The following is an 18,962-nucleotide window of genomic DNA, read 5'->3' on the forward strand; positions in this document are numbered from 1 at the left end:
CTGTGAAGCGTGAAGGTGTGACATCTGCACAGATGTGCACCAAGCGGCCTGTCCTCGCTTCAGGAGATCTCCATCAGGTTTTCCAGGACATTGAGTCAAAGTTCTGCACTAACACTCGTTCCTTCCAGCTTTCAGACAAGACGGACCGCTCAGCATCTCCTCCCTCAGAGTTCTGGACAAAGACGCACGGCTCCAGAGACTCACCCAGGTTTGTGTGTGAGTAATTCTTGATTATTAACTCATACAATATATTTTGTGCAAAATTATGAAATAAAAAAAATCCAATTTACACAAGCACAACATAAAACTACAACAGCTTGAAACTTTTTACACACGCAAATCTTTAAAAATTACACAGAAACCAGAAGCATAAAAGTTCCTGCTGTTAGTAAATCTCTGGGAGACGACTGCGGGTCTACAGACCATCTGGACCGGTTACCATCAGAACTGTTCTTCATCAAGGAGATGCTGACCCTTTAACATGAATAGTTTAAACAGGGGTGTCCAAATCCAGGCCTCGAGGGCCGGTGTCCGACCCTCCAACCAACCTGCCATTGAAGCTCCTCCTTATTGGCCAAACACACCTGATCCAGGTAATCAGCAGCAGGTAAGAAAGGTTTCTGGAAACAGATTCAAACAAACTCAGCATGTGAAGTGAATCTGGTTTAACCTGAATCAACACCTGCTGCGGCGTGTTTACGTGTGTAAACGCTCATCTCAGGTCCACTTGTTGAAAGTTAAACCAGGTTTGACTTTGACCAATCAGGGACTCAGATTGTATATTTTTAAAATCAATCGGATAAATTAATAATTGCTGTTTAGATTCTGTGACACCAAGTCTTTCATAAATCAGAATAGAGCTTTGAAATAAGAAATCTGGAGCAAGATTCACCAGATTTACACCGCTTCCACATTTCACTCTAAGCCCCTCCCTGCTTGACCAGTGTGAACGCCATGGACTAAACGTGCGCTCAAGAATGCTTCGTGCTGTTACCGGACCTGGAGACGGATCAGAACGGACACCTAAACCTGCACCGTGCTCTCATTCACACATGCTGCAAACTGGTGCACTCTTCCATGCACATTCTAATGCACATTCATGCAGGAACATGCTCATGCACGGTCACATGCACTCACGATGTGACAGGCAGACAGTGACATGAGCTCATCTCTCTGCAGTTTAGCTCAAGTGCATTCTGACACCTCCACCGCGATTAGGCTGCTGGTCAGATGTCTGCTGCAGAGACGCTTCAGCCACAGTGTGTGGGGGTGTGTGTGTGTGTGTGTATCTTCATGCATTAAAGTGCTGTAGAGATTACAAACATGGACGTTCATGTGTCCATCTGTTCTGCTGTGTGATTGTGACAGAAAACAATCCGGTACCAATCAGGATGAATGTGCTTCTTACCTGCAGCCTGAGAGCTACAAACGAGAAATCAGAGTTTAGTTTGTGTGGACAGCCGTCCTACAGGACCTGATGCATCACCTGCATACCCCGCCATGCGTGCAGCGTTTGCATGGAATCACTATGAAGACTGAGATCAGTCTCAATCGATGGCATCGTGGTTGGTGCTGCAGCAGGTTGTGTTGGTGAGCTGCTGCAGCACAGACTGAACCCACCAGGCTGCTCAGGTTCTACACCCTGTCAGAGATGAAACAGTTAAAACTCTCGGGCTTGTTTAAGGTGAAGGCCGGCTTCGTTCCGGTCTGACTGGTTCTGCACTGACAGTCCCAGAACAGGTCACCTTAGAGCTGCTACTGCTGGTTAATGACAAACCTGCCTGGTGTAATGGACCGCTCCAGAATCTAACTAGAACCACAGCAATCATGGTTCCTGACAAAGCAAAACGCTGAAGTTTTACCGTCCAGTTCATGTGGGAGAAGCAGCTCAGCTGGATGACAGCCGACTCCAGAAAAGACTCTTCTGGATCCCGCTCTGCCGTCCCGCCGGTGATTAGCTGCCCATCAGTCCGTAGAGCCGCCGCGAGTGCCGTTGTAGCACACGGGATCGCTCTTCATGTGCTCATGATGTTTTTCCTATTTTCATCAAGACAATAATAAAAAGATCCCCCAGTTTTATTTGGTTGGAGCTCAAACTGGACCGCAGACAGACGGAAGGAACGTTTGAAACGGCCCTCAGGTCCAGCTCTGGCTGCAGGAGTGAAGAACACAGAACCAGAGACTCTGAAAGACCTGGAGAGAACAAACACGATGTGTCTGCTGGTGCCTCTGTAGAGCTCTCCAAAACATATAAACCCAAGCTACTCGCTCAGCATCATCCGTGATGAGGCAACGAATGAAGTCCAGAACAACTTCGGTGGTTGCTCCGTGAAGGGGCGTGGTAACCTAGCGGCCCCCGTGGGTTGAGAACATGCGTGGAAGATCATGACAAAAATCCTCGCATCAGTCGGCCATCTTGAATGTTTATTTCTTCTCTTTGATCGAGTCACTGATAACGTCACCTTCCCAAAGCTGAGTTCCTGATTGGTTGACGCACCGCGTCCCACCCGCCTGCTGAAATCACGCCATGCTGCGGCAAATCGAGTCTTTACATTGACGTAACATTGACACTTCGCCACGCCGGCCGCGTTCAGTGTTAAGACACCGTAAAACTGTGTAAATGTGTATATTGACAAGATTATGATGTGTGCTCAGAATTTGAGCTGTGAATGACCAGAGGTGCAGAATGGCTTGTTTCTTAAATACTCTGGACTACCCGGCAACTGCTGTCCAATCAGAGACGATCTGGCCGCCACCGCCCAGCCGTCGCCCGATTTTGTAATGAAGCCATCCCGTCTCCATTCTGAGCACGCCAAGGATCTTTGAGAATTGGGTGGCGGAAGCTTACCTCAAACATTCTCCCAGTGCATCTCCATCATGCAGAGGCAGCTGTATTAAATGAAAATGTGATCGTACTTTTATGCTTTCGTGTTCTGGTGCTGTGAGGTTCTGGTGCTGTGAGGTGGAGGACTTCTCCACCATGTCCATGGGTTCTTAGGAGGGGCGGGACATTTGGTGTCAGAAGTGGGATTTGAACCTTCGTCTCATTATGAGTCTGTGTGAAGAACGTCACTTGATTTACACGCAGAACTCCCATTGAACCTCTGGTATCGACGTCACTTCACATGCGTGTTCTGCTATGGTGAGAGCCAGATTTGGAGATTTTCTTCCTCCTAAACAGAGGAGTGAGTGTTCAGCATCAAGCTCCTGACTGTGGATGTAGCTTAATTGTGGCTTCAGTCTTACACTCGAACAGATCTGCCGTTTACATGACCACTGCACACACACAGGTCCAAGTCAACCAGCAGTTGAAGGAAAAATGAGAGGAAATGTTGTTATCTTACATGTTTATTGACATCTATCAATGTAATTCAAAAATAATTTTACTATTAACATTAAAATCTACTTTTCATAACCGTCTGAAGGATACACACACATCGTTGCATACATACAGAGTGTTCATAAAAATGTTTGTATATTCAATTTGGGATAAATATGAACGAAGGGGCTGAGAGTTTATAAGCTATTAACTTCATTCAAAGCCCTTTTTTAACTCTGAACATGTTTGTTATGTCTGTGATCGTTTCTGGGGTAATTTGCATTGTTTTGTATTTGTTTTTTAGTTTCTTTGTTTTTGTTCAAATATAAAATTTGAATATATCTGTGAATAAATCTGTGCAGCGTGTTTATGGACTGTAGAAGGAGAAAACCTGCACATGAGGAGAAGATGCAAACTCCACGCAGAAAGGAGCCAGCAGGGATTTGAACCGATGTATTCCTAATACGATCTGAAAGTGCTAACCGCTGCACCACTGTGCAACCCGGACTTGGAAATGGGTCGCTCAACCCAAAAGTTGCTCTTTGTTGTTTATTTTCAAGAGGAAATGGAGATATGGGTTTAAAAAAACAGTCAGAAAACTGACTGTGGCAGAAAATCATCTGTGAGCCGCCATCTTTGTCCCTCAGGTCGGCGTGCTCGTCACATGACTGCACGCTATTAATAAGCAGAACAAACTCTCCAGTCCCAGAAAGGAAGTCCTGAGGACTCGGAGGTCTCGTCCAATCAGAAGGCCCGTTTTCCCCTCAATGAAAACAGCTGTAGCTGAGATTGAAACTATTTCATTGTTTTTGAACCAATCTGGAAGTCTGTTTATTTGTGTTGGCCTGATTTACATTGAAGGGATGGAGACGGATTCACGCCCCCTGATGGTGACCTGAGGAACTGCTGTGGCTCCTGTAGGTGAACTACAAAATTTCGTTGTCAGTGAAAGCTGTGCCTACGACAAATAAAATCTCTTGAATCTTGAATCTTGAACACATGCTGGCTCCAGCCCAGGATGATGATGATGAGGATGATGATGATGATGATGATGACAGGAGACCAGACGGCCGTGATGATGGTCATATAAACACTTCTAGGTGTGAACTCCACCGGCTCAGAGGACGTCTCTGTGTCCTGCCCCCCTCTCTGACCCCCCAGGAGCATCAAAACAAAGACGACCTTTTCATGGATGAGCATTTGTAAACATTTATTAACATATTCAGCATTAAATAAAGAACAGCACATCTACAAGAATACTTTAAAGACAATAAATATTAGTCAATAAATAGTGTTGAATAAAAACAGATTTTGGTAGAAAGGCGGGGTTCCAGGTTCAGACGGTAAGACTTCATCTTCACTTTGGATCTGCAGGAGAACAGGACAGCAGCTGTTATCAGAGCGTTCAGTCCATGCAGACGCAGCGCCGCCGGCCAGTACTTACTGTATCTGCCCACAGTGTTACAGCCCAGAGAGCTCATGGAGCCTATCCGGTCCATCCGCCGGCCGAAGCAGCCGGACGACCGCCGGGACGAGTCCCCCGAGCGGAGGCTCTTCAGGTTTTTGGATGACAGGAGCTCCCTGATCACCTCTTCCTCCATCCTGCTCAGTGCTGGCTCCTCCTCCCCGTCCTCCTCTGTGCTCAGCTGGTTCAGAGCGTCCCTCTCTGCAGCTCCCTCCTCATCAAGCGAGCTCTGCTCCGGGACAGACTCCTGCAGTCTGTGGAGGAGGTCCTGCAGGAGCCAAACATCCAGAGCTCAGTCCTCTGACATCCCAGCTGCAGCTGACGCCTCCTGAAACCTCCAGAGAACCAAGCGGGACTCACCTTCAGAGCGTTCACGTCTGCGTTGGTCAGGCCCACGCCAACGGGGACCGATGTGGACCGCTGAACGTTCAGGATGAAGAGTAGCCCCCAAAAAGGGATGAAGAAGACGTGTGCGCTTCTGTGCGAGCTGCAGCGGCTCATGTCTGAGGCTGGATGGATGGATGATGGATGGATGGATCGATCAGGGATGCTCCGCTGTGCCTGCTGTCTGTGGGGATGCTGAGCTCACACTGATGTCCGCCTCTTCTTTATACTGAAGCCGGACTCACTCAGCCATGCCAGGAATCTGACATCAGGCGTTTGGCATTCCTGACACCTCGTGCTGATAGCCGGAGCTGTCGGAAACTGCTGGATCTCAGATATGGACCACTTCATACGAGGCACTTTTTCAGAAAAGTAACCCTCCCCTGGTGCAGCGCTCTGCGGCCCCACCACTATGGGAACAGTCAGCAGTGGGATGACGGCGTTACTAAACTGGGGGGTCTACGTGATGATGGAGGAGTGAGCCGGTCCAAACTCTGAACGGTCAGAGCACAGGCATGTCCTGTTTGTGAGATCCAGAGCAACGCGGTTCAGCCAAAACAGAACTGGGCCATGGCGGGAGGAAGCCCCCCCCAGAAACACACCTCCCTGCTGGGAAAAGCTTCTTATTAGTAACGTTTACGATAAACTGATGGAACTCTTCATCCGATCGAGGAACAGCAGCAAGGCGAACTGTTGGGAAGAGATGTAATCTGATTACTGCTGTCATGCAGTTCTTTCTTTGAGGCATTAATTAACTTTAATATAAAGTTAATTCATTCATTTTTATTATTTTCTAATAGTTTCAGTGAAAAGCCTCATTTTGAGGATTTTTAATTTAAATTTGTGACATTATGATGCAGTAAAAGATCAAAGTACAACAAAAAAGTGTCTTTATGAAGTTTTTTTATGAAAACAGACTTTTTCATTTAGAACAATTAATAAGAAAATAAATCATCTGGTTCAGAGCGCTCTAATTAAACACATCAAAAATAAGTAGGAACACTTTCTGAGGGGTCCATTCTTGACCTTTATTTCCTGATAGGGGACACATCATTAGGAATTACATGATAGATAATAGTTATAAATTAAAATAAGACTAACTCTAAATAAAGAGAAAGCGCTAATTTGTCTGTAATTAATGAACTCGGATTAATGCGATAATTTGATTCCTTTATCTGATTGATTTCAACAAAAAACTGTGTCTTTGATCTAAAATTACTTATAAGTGTTTTTTTGTACATCACAGTTTATCTCTGAAGTTCAGCCATTGACTGTATAAGAGGACTGGACTGAGCAGGTGTGATGTCATCCATAGAAAACAGTTTACTTTGGCTCCAACTAGAAGTTGATTCAGTCGCTGTTTTTCCACTTTACTGAACTCGCCATGTGGAGCCAGATGAGGTCAGTAAGCAGAGACCGGTGCCGGTGACTCCGAGTCACGTTTCCACTGAGCTTGGTGGGAGTTCACACTCCTCCACACGAGATTCTATCAAACACTTTCAACGTGGGAGGAGGGGCCAGCGGGCACCACATGGTTTTATTGAGGTATCTGATTGGCCAGTTTGAAACTCAAATAACTTGGAAAAAATATTTAAAAAAAGAATGATCAAGAAAAGGTCGAAAATGTGTCAGAGAAAGAACAGTTATTTTGACAAATAGAATGACTGAATAACAGCTGTTTACTTCTCTATCGGAGTCTAGGGGATTTTGGCCTCTTGGAGCCAAAAGGTACTTCCTGTTTGGAACATTAGGGGGGAGGGGTTACTCTGTCCATATCTCAAATACAGTCAATGGTTTTAGCCCCTCGAACCCAGAGTGTTACACTCACTAAAGGGATTTAACTAGATTTTACTCATTTAATCAAACCAAATGCAGCGTTTTAAAACTCTTCAGTTTGTTCAAAGACCTCTCCAATGAAAATTGTGTTTTTGAGGTTTTTAACGTGTCTTTGTACATTTTATCTTGTGATGGAGGACATATATGAACTAATTTAAGATTAAAACTGCATTTGTAAGTATTTATTTCTTCAAACTGTGTTGAATCAGGAGCAGATGTAAAAATCTTTCATTTGTGATGCAGTGACTGGAATGGCCACAGTCTTCCTGATCTGCTCCATTCTGGTGCATGAGTCTTTGTTTTCCTCGTCTGAACTGCTATCTGGCTCAAAGCTGGAGAGCTTCAACATTTTTTAAACATTAAAGATCTACTTTCTATCTTTTATCTGTTTTAAAATCGTTTTTAGTGGTCTTCTCATTGTGATAATACAGTTATTAGCTAAAATGGTGACGCCTGTGTCGTTTATCTAGATCAGGAGTCTGTAACCTGCGGCTCCAGATTCACCTGTGACTGCTCGACCAAACATCAAATAAGTCAGGGAGACTGCTGACCCAGACATGTGACTCAGCAGCTCCTGCTAAACAAAACTACCAAAAGAAAACAAATAAATAAAGCCCATAAACTAAGACTACCAATGTCCAAAATAAAATAAAACCCAGCAGTGCAAGACTGCTGAGGACAGAGGGGGAAAAGTAAAAAAAACAAAAAATTAAAGAAAAATAAAAGAAAAATAAAATAATATTTTAAAGTAAGGATTACTTAATTAGCATTGATTTAATTTAGATCAGTTCCCTTCATAAATAGATGTCTGAGGTTCTCATAGATGATAAACTATGTAGGTTTTTACATCCTGTTGACCTGAAGACGTCTTGTTTGATCAACTCTACCTCCAGAATGAACAGATTTATATGGAAAGCAAAACTTTGGTAAAAAGTTTGATCTTTTATGAGTTAAAATCACATATTATCTTATGCTGAACAACATTGGATATTAGCTGAACTGAGATGATCCTGTTTGACCTTTTAGTTTGAGAACAAGTCAAAAAAAGAAATCACATTTTGAGAGACCCTAATTTTTATATTTTTGTTTGTGCCAAAAAAATAGACATAATCATATTTATTATTATTATTTTTAAAAAGCAGAAGGTAATTAATGCAAATCAAAGTTTCTTAAAGGCTAAAGTAAGACCATGCGGCTCCCTCTAGGTTCTGATCAATAGAAAACAAGCCCAAATTAATATTTTACTGTTAAAGTTTGCTGACCCCTGATCTAGGACTTAATTTCTGCAGAGCGCCATGAGTTCATTAAAATTCCCTTCTGAGTTGTGGGCGGGACTGTCAGCACAGAGTGAGCCTGTGTTTATTTCTCTTGAAGTTTTTGTCTACTCTCTCATGTGCTAGTGAACACCCCAACGTAACATTTGTGGTGCAATAAAAATGAGTTGTATCGTTTCAGTTTAGATCCAGATTCCAGCTCAGACAAGGGAAACAAAGACGTTCATGGATCTATTTGTCTCACAGTGAAAGTATCAGAATGGGGCGGAGCTGGAAGAGGTTTGCCTAAAGAAATACTGAGAAATGCTATTTTTAGCTGAATTTTCTTTGTAAATATCCTCCATCATTGGAAACAAAAACATGTTAAACACCATTTTCATCAGACAGACTTTAATACAGACTAAAGTGGATTTAGTGTAAAGTCTGACTGAGGAACTGCAGCATTACAGATTCAGGAGTTCAGACTTAAGTGCCGACACTTCTGGCTCTAAAGAAATCCATTTCAGGTTTGGTTTAGCAAACAGACACAAAGTCGTGTCAAAGATAAATGATGAATCTCACAGACTGTCAAATGTAAATGTAAATGCAATACATCACTGTTGCTGCCAAGAATTGCTGATTGGCTGTTCGCAGCAGCAGACAAGAACATTGATGTGTCCCACCTTTTGTAAACAGTAATGGCTCCATTTTGAAGTTAATAGAAGAACCGAAGAACTTTGTTCAGCTGAGGTTTTACTGGAACTTTCTGTTAGTGTCAGATGAAGCTGCAGGACGGCCTCAGTCTGTCTGTCTACGACAGAGAAGTTACTGATAAACTGAGATTCAGAGACAAACAGACACAGAGATTCTTGCACTGACGTGTGGTGAGGTTCACGCTGCTGAGGTACTGACGTCAGATTTACAAACAGATGAACCCAACAGAGAAGCTGATTCACCGTTTGACTGACGGTTAAAGTGTGTTGTTTATATCTTCATTTCAACATTTTTCTTCTGTTTACAAAAATCACGAAAACTATTATTATTGACTTGCTTTAACTGATAAATGAAGTCTGTGTGCTGGTTCTCTGGAGAAACACATGAAGAACCTGTTTGTAGAAGTCTTCTGTTTCTGTCTTCAGTTTTTTAGTCTCTTTGTCTCCTGAAGATCACTGCCAGTGACGATACAAATGATTGAGTTTAGACACGTCATTCTCCATTCAGAAAAGAGTCTCTGGAAGGTGTCACTTGACTTGTTACTGCTAATTCTGTTACTCTTTAGCCGTGGTGTCACAGTCTCCGGGCTCCCCAGCGCCCTCTGTCTTATGGCATGTGTACTGCAGGCATCAGCTGGTGTATTTCTGAAGCACATTTTACTGGATCAAAAAACTAAATGATGTAATTAAAAGTAAAACGTCTTTGATGATGATAGAAAGATTGAAACATTGCAGCTCATGCATCAGCTGCAGCTCCAGTCGGTGTGAGCAGTAGAATGGAGGACGGCCGCTGCCTCACCTGCTGATCTATCGTGAATTTGAACAGGAAACTTATAAATTCACTACCATTCACTACTACACTGAAAACCCACAATGAATAAATTAATCATCAAATAAATATGTCTAAAGAATAATATTTGATTTTCATCTTTAATCTTATTTAATACATGTATTTTTAAGCCTCACTGTTCTTGGTTTTCACTGATGCATGATGGTCAGACTCTGTGTGTTGAGTGTGACTGTGTGTCTGTGTCCGTCTCTGCTGTCTTCTATGATTACTGAAGACATGTTTGGGTTTGTGACTCATTGAATCTGACCGTCTTTGTTTGAGCCTGTTGGTTAATGTTTTCACCAAACCTTCTCCTTCTGCAGATGGAAGCTTTACGTTTGCTGATGGAGACCATGGCGGGGGGCGGGAACAGTAAACCCATTTTAGCATGACTGCATTTCGCTGCAGTTCTGTAAATGTTTTTATAGTCTTGGGCTGTCATATCTGATATGACTTTAAAGTGTGACTCTCATGGACCTTGAGATCTTTGGTGCAGATCTTTTAGTTACTCCAGAAGTCAAAACTAGAACATGGCGAGGCTTCATTCAGTTTTTACAGACCTCTCCTGTGAACAGCCTTCCAGAGAGCTGCAGAGAACGTTTCTGTTTTACAGGAAGGCTCAAGACCTCCTTTTTAATCTGGATTGTAGTCAAATGTAGGAATTTATGGATATTTTAACGTATTTATATGATATTTATTCATGTATGGTGTACTTATTTCTTTATGTCTTCATCTGGTTGTTAATCTCACTTTTTACTTGTATGAATCCTTATTTGCTGAAACTCCAGAGTTTTCCTCTTCCACATCCGTGATTGAATCTTCTGGGTGAACGGCGACGCTCGCTGTGGAATCTCCCAGGTCTTTCTCCTCACTTTGACCGTGTGGGGATCTGGTGGTAGGATCCTCTGAGTGTGATTTTAGGAGGGGTCGCTGATGTGGACCGGTCCCCAGATATCTGTTTCACATCTTACCTGTGTCTCATTTAGGGCTTTGCTTTGTGAGTTTGTGTGATGGGGGAGGTGGGCATTTTGGTTTTTCTTTTACGTCTTTTTGGTTTTCAAATTAAAAAAATGTTCTTATGTGATGTGCTACTATTGTCAGAAAAGTGCTGTACGAATAAAGTTTTGATTCACACCTTGATGAACATTTATTGCCCAGACAAGCAGATCTTCGCTGTTCTTCATCTCCTCTGACTCTGACAGCTTTAATTTAAGCTCGAGAATTGATCCAGAAATGATTTGATGTTATCGTTCCACTTTACAGCACAAACAAACAAACAATAAATAAATATGGCAAACATGAATGCAGCTCAATTCATTGATAAAACCAACAGACATTTTCAAACACACAGTTTGTTCGGGGGGGGGGTTTCTTCTCCGGGTCTTCAGGTGCGTTTAAGGTGCGCGTGGTCACCTGCAGCCTCAGGTGATTGGATCAAAGACAAAACAGCCGGGAAACTCATCACTGCAGAATCAAAGCTTTACTGCAACATGACACGCGCCAACATCATCAGAGACCCTCGCGCGCGCGCCTCAGAGCCCGCATCTCTCCCGCGCGCGCCGGTCCCTCTGCTTCCCGCCTCAGCAGCCCAGTCCGCTGAAGGAGCCGATCCTCTCCAGCCGGACTCCGAAGCAGCTCCTCATCCCGCCCTTCTTGTAGCGCCCCCACGAGCGCTTCGACGTCCTCATGAGGTCCGCGAGGAGGCGCGTGAGCGCGTTCTCATCTGCCGCGTCCCGCGTGGTGGAGGCCCCCAGCTGCGGGTCCTCGTGCGTCCTGTCCCGCCGCTCCTCCTCGCGCTGCTCCGTGGAGCTGAGCTGGTCCTGCAGCAGCCGCTCCAGGCTCTGCGGGGGGGTGGAGTGGGAGGAGCATACGTCAGAGCGCGCGCCCGCCTTACAATGCGCCCCCTCCCATCACAACAGGTGAACTTACCTGCAGTTCGGAAGCGGTTCTGGCTCCGACACTCTGAAGCAGCAAACACACACACAACAGGAAGGCGCGCAGGCTCATGGTCCGGTTCTGGTTCCGGTCTGCTGTGAGCTCTGCGGAGCTGCAGGTCCGCTTTTATGCCCCCTCATGCCGTCACCTCACCTAATGAGCCGTGACTAATGCCCCCACCCGTGGGAGAGGAAGCTGATCGAGGGTTCCGCCCCCTGAAGCTGCAGCGCCGAGGCTCATGTGGACCTTTCCAGAACCAGAACTGGGCTTCTGGGTCTATGTGAGCTGGATCTGGACCACAGACAGCACCAGGTCCTCCTGAAGCTGCAGCAGGAGCTGGTGCTGCTCTGATGATCCAGTTCTGCAGATTTCAGTTGAAGGCTGATGCTCAGATCTATGAGCATGAAACGGTCTAACTGTTGGAAAAAGAGAGAAAAGACAGAAAAGATCCTCTAATAATAAAGTTGATTATCCATGATGATGCTGCTGTGAATGCTTTTAGCTGAAAGTAGTCGCTGAAGATGCTGAAGCTATTTGCAAAATGTTAAATTTGCTGTAAAAGACTGAAAAATTCATTAAAGAACTTTGAAAGAGTCCTGAAGTTGACCTAAATTTCTGAAAAATTTGCTGGAAAATTGCTTAAAAATCTCTAATACATGCCAATTTTGAAAAAATATTAAGTGTTTTGCTAAAATAGGGGCTATACTCTACTCTAAAAAACCCCGTTAGTAGATAACAAATTAGTCAAAAAAATTAGCATGTTGCTAAAATATTAGCTGAACTTCAAATTATTATAAAAAATCTCAGTAGATACAAAATAGCCAAAGAAAGAAGCTAGCATATTGCTACTAGCTAAACTCCGAAACTGACTAAAACTCCTCCAAAAACATTAGCATGTCGCTAAAATATTCTCTAATCTCCCTTTAAAAAAAAAAACTCTAAAAGATGGAAACATAGTCCAGGAAAATATTTAAAGACTTTTTGCTAATCTGCTTAAAATTTCGAAATTTGAAGACTTCCTCATTAATTTATTATGGGGCATATTTTCCTCGATATTTTAAATACTTACTGAGGAATCACACTATGAGAAGAATCACCATTTTCAGTAGTTTGATATTTATTACACCTAAACTGAAGATAATAAAGAAGAAAGCCCCAAAAACCAAACAAACATTTCCATCATTTTCTCGTCTCATTCTCCTCACTAGACTCGTGATGTTATTCTAAGGCGTTCTACTCTTCCTCAAGTCCTCCAGGTCACTTGGGGATGGGGTCTGATCATCCAGTCTCTGCTTCAGATGGTCCCAGACGCTCTACGTGGTTCAGGTCAGAGGTCATTGCTGGAAGTCCTACTTCCTGAAGTCCAGCTGTGATCATCCCGGCACCCTGTGGTGGTGGAGCATTATCATCCACAAACAGGAAGTCGGAGTGTTCTGGTGGAATTGGGGGATGATGTTGGTTCTATGATGTCTGAGATCAGAACCTGCAGTGATTGGGTCATCTACAATAACCAAAATACTCAGACTGTTGCAGCTCCGTCACCAAACCGACCCTACGGACCATTTTGATCTCAGCGTTTCAACCCTGACGACCTGGTCCTGGTTGTGGTCCGTTACTGGTGGGGCTCCACTCTTGGATCTGTCATAAACTCTGACAGTAGTTCTGAGTCTGGATACAAGTCTGCTGGAGACACTTGGAGACTCACCGAGTTCACCTGCAACACCTGAAGGAGCTGTGAGCAGGTGGAGCTGCTGGTCTGTTCAGAGACGTCGTGTTCATGACTGTTCGAATCATGAACTTGGAATGACTCATGGACTAAATCAGATTTTTATACCCACTGAATGTTGACATTGATGCAACTTTGAAACCTTTTCCTTTAAGAACTTTGTTGGTGAGACACTCAGTGAGGTTATGATGTGGAAAACACTACATGAGGAGAGTTCTTCACTCCAATAGAAATCTCTCTGTGAATAGAAGCCAACGCTGTGAACACCTTGTAGGGCTTTGTGTACGTAGTGGTGGATGTTATGGGATAGATCCTGTCAAAGTTGGCTCCTCTGACGCGATCAGTCACTCTCTCACGCCTCATCGCTTCCTCCAATCTGCCCTGCAGACAGCCAGCAGGGCTAAATGATGAGCAATTTTCCGCGGCCCGGTGAGGCTGCGCGGCGGTGGAGGTGGGGAGCAGCTAATTGACATTTGGACGTCCTCTCAGCTGGGGGGCTGTCATGTGAAATCGGTTCAGGCTGCAGGGCAGCTCTAAAGGCTCCTCGCTCTTTCCTAATGCGATGTGTCGGCCTCTTGAAGTACAGATGTGATGCTGTCAGACAGACGCTGACGGGAGAAATGAGCAGGAAAACGGTTCAAAAGGTGAAGCCGGATCCGCTCTGACCTGCTGGTCGTGTAAACCCCAGACTCACGTGAATCGATGCTCAGTGGCTTTGCTCCAGCGGACGTGGACACGTTTCACTTTTCATGTGAATTCTTGCTGAAGAATTCTTGCTGAAGGACGTCGCTGCTGCTGAGCAACAGGGTGGAAGCCGAGGCGCCGTCACTCTGAAGCTGAACTTGTTTCACCAGTTTCTTCCTGTAGGACCAATCTGAAACCTGCAAAACGAATGGTCAAAGTTTTCACCAAAAAGTTATTGCAGCTGAGAGACATTTCGCAGCAACAAGGAGAAGGAGGAACCAGCCACAGGTTTGATGTCTGATCCTCCTGCTGGTTCGTGGATCACCTCTACGGTCTGTCCACTCCAGAGAAAAAGCTGAGCTGAATCCAGGTGCATTATTTCTCTTTTTCTTCTACCAGTGGGCTGCGTCATGGTTTCACCAAAAAAATAAATAAAAGATGGAGGACTTTTGAAGTTTTTAAGGGAGTCAACTTTTCTTCTAAACTCCAGTAATCCAGTGATCAGGAGAACCTGGATCACTTCAGAGCAGCCAAACAGCTGATGTATCTGAAAGGATTCGCTTCACTTTCTCGTCTGATCTGGGACTGTGGAGGCTCAGTGTCCTCATGGTGAACGCTCTGGTTCTGATTGGGTCTGCTGTTGACCGCTCTTGGTCTTCATCTCTGAGCTGAAGCAGGTCGAGATGTTTCATGGAACTCCTGCTCCATGCATTTCCTTCTTATGGAAAACTCTTCATGCATTCCTCATATTTATCTGCACCTGGGACAGGAAACTGCCTAACCCACCCCCCCCCCATCGACTCATACATTTTCAGATTATGTTTCTTCTACTGTAGAACTGTAATTACATGGATCGCCAGTAGATGGCGCTCTCAAACAATCTGTGGCAGGAGGCCTCCAGCGAAGAAGACAAGTTTATAAATAAAGCTTTTTAAGATTTTGGTCTTTTTAGAATGGAACCCCTTTTTCCTCTCTCATTCTTGTGCAGTCCAATGCGGCCCTCTGGTAGGGATGAAGAAGGATTGTGGCCCTCCCCATCGTTGAAGATGCCCATCCCTGATCTCCACTCAACAATTTGTTGATTTGTTAATGGTTTCTGAGGCAATTAAAAACATTTTTAACAGAAAATAATTAGATGTTATGTCCATCCATCTTCAGAATCCCTTTCTGTGAGGTTGCTGGAGCCTATCCCAGCTACACTTGAGTGAAGGTGGAGTACACCCTTGACAATTTGCCAGTCCATTGCAGGGTGACAACCCCCCCCCCCCCCCCCACACACACACACACAAACACCTTCACACATTCTTACATTTACTACAGAGTGAGGACCGGGAAAATGTGAGAATGTTGTTATTGGCACGTATTGTGGACTGTCGATGACTCTGCATGTTGAATATTTGTCAATAAAGTTTGAAAAACCAAAAACTATTTTCAGGCACAAAAAATATATGTATTAATCTGAGAATGTATAATTAAAATATTGTTTTTTAAAAAAGGAAAAAAAATAAGAAGTGAGGGCCAGCCTTTCTGCTTCATTTACACACACACACGTGCACGCGCGCAGACACACACACACACATAGACAATTTAGAATCATCAATAAAAGAAAGTTCTAGGATTGTGGAAGGAACTGGAGAAAATCTACACACTTATGAGGAAACATACAAACTTCATACAGAAAGAACCAAACAGGGACTTGAACCATTCTCACTGAGGTGAGAGTGATAACCACTACCCCACTGTACACCCTTAGATATTTAGTCTTCTCTCAAATATCTACTCTAGATCTGCTGGTTTAACCTGCTAAAATTGAGGTTCTGTTATTCTCTCAACAGACTTGTGCATTTGTGGTTCTTTAACTTCTCATAAAAGCTCAGACGTGTAAACTGATCCAACAGCTTCTTGCTTTTACAATTTCCTCCTTATGGATGTTGGATGAAGGGATAGATGGACAAACTTGTCCAGATGTGTCTTCCTGCAGATCTGACGTGACTGTTCTTATTTCAGCTTCATGGATCTGAAGTGAAATAAAAATGATTGAGTGGAAGGTTGAAAGCGTTTTCTGACTCCGCCCACAAGCGGCGAGGGACGAAGGCCTGATGAATGTCAGGCTGTCATTCACAGTCCCATCAGATTTGCTGTTAAATGTCACCTGCACACATCCTCTAAGAGTGAAAGGACACAAACTGTCTTCTATTCATTTGGATAAAACTTGTAAAAGACTCCACAGGAAGTACGCTCCCGCCTCGGTGCAGAAGGGAACCAGGACCAGGAGTGGTTGTTGTGCCAAGCAGTTAACTATTGAGCCGGATCTGACTTTTATTTACAGTGGCAAGTGTTGACCGCTATTTTTGGAAAGGTAGTGAATGATTAGCGCCGTATGGAAATGAGCCGGCAGTGGACTGAAAGAAGGTCAGAAAGAACAGTCGGTCCATTAGATGCAGTGAAGAAATGAGTCAGAACCGAGACATTCACGTCTGCTGCTGCTTCAGTTAAAGCGTGCACGTTCATACCTGTGCATCCCTCCTCTCGTCTGTCTGTACTCGGCAGAAAAAGTTAGGAAATTAGAGTTTGGTTGATCATTTCTTTGCTGTAGAAAAGCTTCTAGAGGGACGGCCAGTGTCCTTGAAACGCTGCTGGAACATGAGAGAGGCGGAGCTGAGAACGTGGGTGTGGTGAAGGAAATTTACCAAATCTTGTCTGCCAAACCGTCGATCTACTGTTGAGGTTTTCATGTATGTTTTCACCCCCCCCCCCTCACATGTTGTGTAACTCCTGACTTGTCCTGCTCTCCTGTGTGAACCAGCTCCATGGTTCTCGAGTCTGTCCCAGTCTTCCACATTCGTGATATCAGCTCATTGAAGCTTTAAATTCAAGTTACAGTTTTTACTTCTTCATTTCAGATTCAGCCCTCAGACCAAACCCTGCAGTCTATTTCCAGAGTAAAGGAAAACCTAAAATGTTGAATTCCTGAAGTGGTTTCATAAACGTTTATCATCCCAAGTGTCAAACTTTAGATCAAAATCTGGTCACTAAAACCTTTATTTATTTTATTAGAATCCCTTAATGCTGAATGTCAATGCCCTGGGTCCCATATTGATATGACTCGGTCTGGATTTGAACTCATGACCTTCCCGTCTCAGGGCAGACACTCCACCACAAGGCCAATCTGGTCAATTTAATCTTAAATTCTTTTATTTATATCCTCCATGAAACAAGTGCTGCAAGAACGCATTAAAAACACCAAAAACACACATTTGATTGAAGTAAGTCTTTAAGCACCAACTTGTTGATGTCATTCATCAATATTGTAGAAAGTTAATCATTAATCATCTTTGTTGGTTGTCTTAATATTGACAGCAGAAAAAGGAAAGTGACCATATGAGAGCGCTGATTTAAATGCAATGTGGTTGAGAAGGTACGTCCTCCAAACTTACGTGCTGGTGCACCGAAGAAAAAGAGTTAGCCACAAAAATGTAGTCTAGAGTTCTGACCCGTCTGGTGTGAACACCACAGGCTGAATGCGCGTCTATGAAACCATCTATATAGAATCTTGAACGCCCCACATGTGTGTAATTACAGTCAAAGTTTTCTGCATGAACCAGCATGCTCTCCATCCCTGGCTTCAGAAGAACTGAAGCCCCTCCCACAGTCGGTATACAGTCTATGGTCAGAGCCCTCTTTGCTTGATATTTCAACTTGTGTTACTGACAGGAAGTGCTGCACAGCAGCGCCTCTCCCGAGGAAGACTGAGCTGTGCTCCAGCGTCTGCCTCACTGCAGTCAGCTGAGGATCCTTCCTGGTTTGAGATAAGTTAATCTGTGGAGGAGGAAGTGCTGGAATGCTGCTGACAGGACGCTCAGAGCATCCGGCCTGTTTCCCCGTCCATCCTTTATAAGGAGCTCAGAGCCGCTGACACCCGCAGCTCTAACATTAGACTGTCAGGAAAGGTTTCTAACCGCCAGCCGTTGTTGGAGCCGCTATCAGCCTGACGGCGCTGATTCAGAAAGTCTGCCTGAGGGAATGCAGAGAGTCGGACTATTTATGACACGCTTCCATCCCGGAAGTCCTGCAGGTGGGAGGGCCGCGTCACAGATGAGTCTCATGAAAACTAAAGGCGGAGCACAGCTTCAGATGAGTTAGGGAAGAACTTCCATGGTCCAAGTTCTCAGGTTCGGGACTGACTCAGCTCGGCCTGCCTCTGTACTCCACTGTGGCTCACACCTTCAGTTCTTCTCCACCTGGAGTTCCAACCAATCAGATTCCAGATAGAGCAGAGGACTGGTCACCTGACAGTAAACAGCGGGAGACCGCGCGGCACTTTACCTGTGTACTAAACTAGTGCAGATGTGGTGAAGTTCTGTTTTAGACATGCGAGTGTGAAGGCTGGAAGCTCCATCAGTTTGGACCAAATCAAAGTCCAGTATCATTTACAGAAAAGCTGTTGTGAAATACAAATGGAGAACATCAAGCTCAGGAAGATACAACATCTAACAAAGAGTGAGAATAGACCAAAATGAAACTCTTCAATCAACACATTTATTCAGCTCTTATTGCTGTAAGTTGCAGGACAGATACATTTTTCTGTTTGGGATCAATAAAGTTTTATTGGAGAAAAAAGCAAACAAAACCAAAACGTATCAATCAGATACTCAGCAGCTGTGATCCCCTCAGTATGATGTAAATGAAGTGCAGGTATCTGTACGCCACTCCCCAGAGAAGCACAGGTGAATGGGCGGAGCCACAGCCACTGTTTAGTGCTGTAGAAAACAAGTCACAGAGAAGAGGACTCTGTTTCCTTATTTGTTTGTCCAGATT

General features: G+C 44.3%; 2 protein-coding genes across 3 annotated transcripts; both read right to left on the reverse strand.

Annotated features, from left to right (window-relative positions):
* Nucleotides 1-4,502: 4,502 nt before the first annotated feature.
* nppb (natriuretic peptide B) lies at nt 4,503-9,074 on the reverse strand. Of its 2 annotated transcripts, none has more exons than XM_036212998.1 (4): nt 8,941-9,074; nt 5,145-5,777; nt 4,764-5,052; nt 4,503-4,687 (listed from the first exon to the last, which is right to left on the reverse strand). In XM_036212998.1, the coding sequence occupies exons 2-4, from the start codon at nt 5,283-5,285 to the stop codon at nt 4,677-4,679; spliced, it is 441 nt and encodes a 146-aa protein (XP_036068891.1). In that variant the 5' UTR covers nt 5,286-5,777; nt 8,941-9,074; the 3' UTR covers nt 4,503-4,676. The 2 variants fall into 2 exon arrangements, with proteins under 2 accessions (XP_036068891.1, XP_024118692.1); XM_024262924.2 differs by having other exon boundaries at nt 5,145-5,774; nt 8,941-9,064.
* Nucleotides 9,075-10,921: 1,847 nt separating this feature from the next.
* nppal (natriuretic peptide A-like) lies at nt 10,922-12,132 on the reverse strand. Its single transcript, XM_024262923.2, has 2 exons — nt 11,729-12,132; nt 10,922-11,640 (listed from the first exon to the last, which is right to left on the reverse strand). The coding sequence occupies exons 1-2, from the start codon at nt 11,804-11,806 to the stop codon at nt 11,380-11,382; spliced, it is 339 nt and encodes a 112-aa protein (XP_024118691.1). The 5' UTR covers nt 11,807-12,132; the 3' UTR covers nt 10,922-11,379.
* Nucleotides 12,133-18,962: the final 6,830 nt, after the last annotated feature.

This window comes from Oryzias melastigma, linkage group LG7 (assembly GCF_002922805.2).
Source record: "Oryzias melastigma strain HK-1 linkage group LG7, ASM292280v2, whole genome shotgun sequence".
Lineage (NCBI taxonomy): Eukaryota > Metazoa > Chordata > Actinopteri > Beloniformes > Adrianichthyidae > Oryzias > Oryzias melastigma.

What these genes read in the sequence shown, in the direction of transcription:
- nppb (XM_036212998.1), bottom strand. Translation starts at nt 5,285, where the DNA reads ATGAGCCGCTGCAGCTCGCACAGAAGCGCACACGTCTTCTTCATCCCT. An exon ending in CAGACGTGAACGCTCTGAAG is followed by an intron (nt 5,053 to 5,144) that starts GTGAGTCCCGCT and finishes TGGCTCCTGCAG; the next exon opens with GACCTCCTCCACAGACTGCA.
- nppal (XM_024262923.2), bottom strand. Translation starts at nt 11,806, where the DNA reads ATGAGCCTGCGCGCCTTCCTGTTGTGTGTGTGTTTGCTGCTTCAGAGT. An exon ending in GAACCGCTTCCGAACTGCAG is followed by an intron (nt 11,641 to 11,728) that starts GTAAGTTCACCT and finishes ACCCCCCCGCAG; the next exon opens with AGCCTGGAGCGGCTGCTGCA.